Source organism: Diadema setosum, chromosome 15 (genome assembly GCF_964275005.1).
Source record: "Diadema setosum chromosome 15, eeDiaSeto1, whole genome shotgun sequence".
Classification (NCBI taxonomy): Eukaryota; Metazoa; Echinodermata; class Echinoidea; order Diadematoida; family Diadematidae; genus Diadema; species Diadema setosum.
In genome coordinates, this window is record NC_092699.1 from 1,013,511 (window position 1) to 1,019,510 (window position 6,000).

The window sequence follows — 6,000 nt, forward strand, 5'->3', positions numbered from 1 at the left end:
TTCTTTCAGAGATCAGGAGATTGTTCAGTTTTTCAGTTACAATTTACTTTAGTTTGTTTCCATCAAACGAAAGGTAATTCTACATATATATACATAATTCAAAGTATACATTTGACCAATATATCGTTTTAATAATTTGTAAGAAGTGTACCAATCAAAGCATATAATACAAACTATCGGATTACAATAGTGAGAGAAACAATGCTTGCGTTGACATACATCTTTGAAATTTCCAGAAGGCACAACAATGATTTTGGCATTTCATCAAGTCGTGTTCAGGTGTTGTCTTACATCGGGAGGACATCCATAACAGAAAGTGTTTACCTCTACCATTAAACACGTCAGTTGTGTTTTATCACGATAACCGAAAAAAAAGACCAGCGTAATTACCTGAGGATTTCAGTTGTCAGGCTACTAATGACAAAGTAGCGAGGACAGAAAATTTCTCTTCCATCAAACCCTTAATCAATGACAGCGTTCGGCTACTGGCATCTCCTAACACCTTGAATACGTCTCGCTTTACACCATCATACCTACGACATCTGGGCACCGTTTCATGAAAGTTCTTTAACCCTTACAAGATTTCAGTCTGTGACAATTTCAGTAAAATCCTTGGTTTTGATTGGCTGAGAAGCTCTGGTTACTGACTGTTACCATGGTAATTGTCAGAGACTGACAACTTGCCAGGGCTGACAATTTTCATGAAGCGGTGCCCTGATCGAAAGATAACGAGTCGGACTCGGAAAGAGTCCTCGACCCCGACCAATGAACCCGGTCCGACCGACGAACTCTCCCGAGGAGCCCCGAGAGAGGAACGAAGATTAGAAAACGCGACATCTCGACATACCGGGCAAACAAATTAAACTCCACGAATATTGGTTTGATCAGAGAGGCGAGTGAATGGACTGAAAATAGATGAATCGATAGACTGATGTCAGACGGAGGCCGCATTGTAGTCGGAAAACTGAAGGAAAACTTATTGGGAGCATTGGGCAAGGAAGGAGACTGATTCATGTTAACACACTCTCGACAGGGTTTTTGTTTATGTATTTCAAGGCAAATATTACTAGAATGTAGGCAAAGAATTGTAATAAAAACATTTCATGTTTCATTTCTCACTTTCTGGCAATCTTGTGGTACCATTAGACTGATACTTTCATATCACGTCGCTTGCAGATGGAAAAATCTGAATCAAAGATTTAGAGAACAAAGCCGTTTAAGAATTTTCACCAAGTTAATCGCAGTTGCCGACTGGACTTCGTAATTGTCTGTATTATTGCAGAGATTAGTTCTATAGGATCTCAAAGCTTTTATCAAATGTACTGCACATGACATCATTTTTTTGGGGAAAATGAATGGTTATGTTACAAAGATAATTCCTATATACAGTGACTGTAAGATTTTGTTTTCTTGGTGATCAACTTTCTTCACCAAGCTACCGGATTCACGGACGGCATGGAAACGACAAGGGAGCAATAGAGAATGTCCCGATATTTTAATTCTGTTCAGGATAATATCCGAGATGTAGAAATGTATATGGCGTTAACGTATTCAATCTCGACACGGCTGGAGATCATTCGTCTCGGAAATATTACAATATCATTTAAGATGGCTGCCAGTCTCGTTGCCATGGTGACGCTCAAGGAGATCAATTTGTGGTGCCTCATGTTTTTTGGTTGCACTTTTTTTCTTCAAAGGAAGATGATAACGCACTGCTCATTGTTATTATCTATAACAAAAACGGACATACACACACTGACACAGACATACATACACATAGACACACTCACACGCACAATCACATGTATACATGAATATAATGATAATAGTATAATACATATATATATATATATATATATATATATATATATATATATATATATATATATAGACGATGAAGTCAAACAAGTTGACATAATGCATTAGAATCCAACTTCATTTATTTGGATTCTAATGCATTATGTCAACTTGTTTGTCTTCATCGTCTTCATGCTCTTATTCCAACACGCGGATAATAATACCATTATATATATATATATATATATATATATATATATATATATATATATATATATATATATTTGTTTATTCTTTTAAGAGTTATGTGATTATGATTATTGAATCTATGTATGTATCCAAATCTGTATTAGATAGCATTAATTCTTTTCCAAAGTTGCTTTTCTTTTTCTCTTTTTTGCCATGTATATGCTGTGAGATTATTATTTCTTGACCTCGGAGCACTCAGACAGAGCGGTAAGGAGCATTATAGATGTTTCTCATTTTATGATAGTAGTAGTAGTAGTAGTAGTAGTAGTAGTAGTAGTAGTTGTAGTAGCAGTAGTAGTAATATCATTATTATAATTATGATTATTATCATTATTATTGTAATTGCTATTATTATCATTATGATGATGATGATTGTTATTATTATTATTATTATTATTATTATTATTATTATTATTATTATTATTATTACTATTATTATTATTATTATTATTATTATTATTATTATCATTATTATTATTATTATCATTACTATTATTATCATCATCATCATCATCATCATTATAGCATTTCGCTGGTAACAGAGTGGCATAATGTGCAGACTCAATGAAAGTTGGAAGAATCTAAGATGTTCTCTTACCTCCAGTGGATAGCTGTAACGTTCCACAGAGCACCGCCACAAAGCACCAGAACATAATGTGTAGTCCATTGGGCAGAGGTGTGACAACCCTTCCGTTTTCTCCGCCCGCATATCCCGGCACCGGGCCGACATCCAAGCCGTAGCGTGTCGCACGAAGCGGTGTGCTCACAGTCATTAATTCCATATTCTCGGGATAGCTGGCTGAGATCCTCATAATCTTGTCGACACTACAGACATGATTGCTCCTATATCCTTCCTTACTGGAGAAGTTACCGGTTCTATGGTACTACCCCGCCGAGCCTCCTCGTGGTGGTGTCTGAGAAGTAAATTAGAATGCAACAGTAACGGACTCGTGAATGCTGAGCTCAGTGTGTGAGCGGCGACGCGCCTAGTCTGACTATAGGAGAGAGCGGAGCGTGAATTTGGCGCAGGGAGATATACAGGGAGAGAGAGAGATAGAAAGAGAGAAAAAAAAAACAGCTCTGAATCACCACATACGTACTACGTAGGCCTCATATAGACGCCAAATTGGTCAGTCGCACACGCACATGACGCCACAGTTTGAAGGGCGGCAGAGCGTTCCACAAAACGAGGGGGAAAAAACAACGGATGACACATACCGAACGCGTTAGCTTTACACCAGCTTGCAGACAGAGAAACAACTAGTTTGTGTCACCAAACGGTGAATCCTTTTTTGTTTTTATCTAGGTGTTAATTTTGATACAATATTGATTGCTTTCCATCACGATGTTTCGTCAACATTTCATTATTTGACGTTCGACCAGCACGTACACTATTCCCCTATATCAAACCTATGGTCCAACTGTTGCTTCAATGAATGACGTCATTTATTTTGTTGCAATGTGTGATTGTGTGTGTGTGTGTGTGTGTGTGTGTGTGTGTGTGTGTGTGTGTGTGTGTGTGTGCGTGTGTGTGTGTGGGTGTGTGTGTGTGTGTGTGTGTGTGTGGGTATGTTTGTGTCTGACTGTATCTTTCTGTGTATGTGAAGCAGCATCTCTGTGTCTGTATGTCTGTCCGTGTGTTATGTGAATGCATGTCGAGCTGTTGTGTGTCATCACTTTCTTTCTCCAAAGGGAATCGTCCCCAAACCATGTAAACGGTGAAATGAAAACAAGGTTTGATATTCTAACATATGAGTCATTCCGGCGAAGCTGATCATCCGTTGCGACACTTTCTTCTTTTTTCTTTTCGGAACAACTCTGCAATATTTCTTTCTCTGGTAACGTGTGCATTTTGCTGGACTTTATTGTGGCTCATCAAATCTGAAATGGATTTTGCACTTCTACTTGAACAGTGCAAACACAAAACAAACTGTGCTAAAAGACAACAACCAGCACACTTTTGATGATCTGTCATCCAGATCTTAGATGATATAAATGCATACATACATGTACCTGTAAACTCTGAGCAAAATTGGCAGAAGCCTTTGCATTCCACTATCAAGGTTGTCAACGCTTTGATTTTGTATGCGATAAACTCTAAACTTAAAAAACAAGGTGTACTTACAAATTGTATTCATGTTTTGGTATCTTTAACTGAACAAAAAAGGCAAGAAGAGAGAAAGGCGAAGGAGAATGGCAACAACGGTTTTAGAGTTTAGAGCAAAATATTCAACAATGTTCAAGAAGCAATAAACACAAAAAGAATACAATGCGCGAAGATTGCAACAAAAGCACGCATATAAACATGGTATAACACAATCATGTATAAGCACATATCCAAATTGTTCAGTTTAATAGATGACACAAAAGGCAGCAGGTTATCTCAAAGATGTAACAGCAGAATAATTTGACACAAAGTCAGTCAGTCCCAGGTAACTTCAGTCTTTGCCCTGCATTTCGTGCATAAGACTCAATGGTGGGCTTTACAGGCATAATAAATTTACTATTCGCAGATGAAACAAAAACCCAGCATTGGTGCTTTGAAATAGTTCTAAAATGTGAGTTAGGGATAGAAACAACCAATGTAAAAATTTGAATCCGTATTATTGATGTAAAGTGTTGTTAAATACACAAAATGTTAACAATAGTAATAATAAAAACGTTTCAAGACTAAACCGTCTACAGTTATGGTTTATTGAGAAAATACTGATATCTCCCTATATTTCAGGCTTAATTGCGAAAATTTTATATGGTAGGATGTTTTGAGATACAACAGACCTACACATAATGCATCAATGTGATATCTTGAAAACTTTTAAAATGAGTTAATTGGACCGTGTATACTCATTTCTATCTCAAACAGCGTGGACTTACATTCAGAGAATCAAAGGTAAAAGCTAGCATAAAAGAAAGCGCCAATGGAATTGATTCGAACCTACCTGCAGATTTCTGTTTTGGGGTTTCATAGTACGTGTATCCGCAAACGGTGTTAATCATATGTTGAGTTTTCAGGACAGGGAATACGTGAGCTTGATCTCTAATATGCATGTACACAAATGTACATAGGCCCTATAGAGCTACGTAAATGGGCAGAAATAATTAAGTAAAAATTTTACATCACTAAACCATACTCGACTGTATTTATGGATAAGACATGATAATATTATTGATATACACAACCATACATACATAATAATGCCCTGGGAGATTTTATTCTACTCACCACGTCATCACAGGCAGTAAACGTCCTATGTCGTATATCACATACATTCCTATGACCTGGAGTACATGTATAAAAATCTATTGGTGTACGTCACCGAAAAAACACGTGTTAACTACATCATGCGTGTCTTTTCCTTCTTCTAGTTCTCTTTCATTTACACACATTTTTCTCTCTTTCTTTCTATCTCTATCTCTCTATATATCTCTGTCCTTCCCTTTCTGTCTATCTGGCAAGTACACAAATGCATCATATTCATAAGCATAATATTGTACAATATGTATGTATGGGAAAATTTTGCTCAAATTTGTCATTTTATGTCATCAGTTCATTTCGTCTTGATTGCAGCCATGTACTGAATTAAATGAACACAAGTCTTACTCTATCACTCCATGATGTGGAAAAAAACAGACAAACAAACAGAAAACGAAATCCAGGTCCGTGTTTTAATGTCTGCCTACCATTGCCCCAGGTAAAGTCGATACCAGTGGTGACATCACCAGCTGCGTGGACAAGTGCAATTTATAAATCAATACTTCTATCACGTTTGACTGATGGTAAATATAACGTGATAGCAACGCCTGAATATCACGCACAGACCCGCCACACTCTGCACAATGCCAAATGGAGTCCTGTAAGAGGAGGTTGAACAAGCGTTCGATTCCAAGGTTCGATTCCAAACTACTCCCCTGGACAAGATGCATAACTCGCTACCCTCCTTGACTGACTAGTAG

The 6,000-nt window shown here is 37.3% G+C and overlaps 1 protein-coding gene across 1 annotated transcript in view; it reads right to left on the bottom strand.

Annotated features, from left to right (window-relative positions):
• LOC140239347 (uncharacterized) overlaps positions 1–2,858 on the bottom strand; it is a 40,884-nt gene extending 38,026 nt beyond the window's left edge. Inside the window, exon 1 of the mRNA XM_072319222.1 lies at positions 2,645–2,858. Within this exon, the coding sequence (XP_072175323.1) occupies positions 2,645–2,858 (214 nt within the window). The remainder of the gene's footprint in view (positions 1–2,644) is intronic.
• Positions 2,859–6,000: the final 3,142 nt, after the last annotated feature.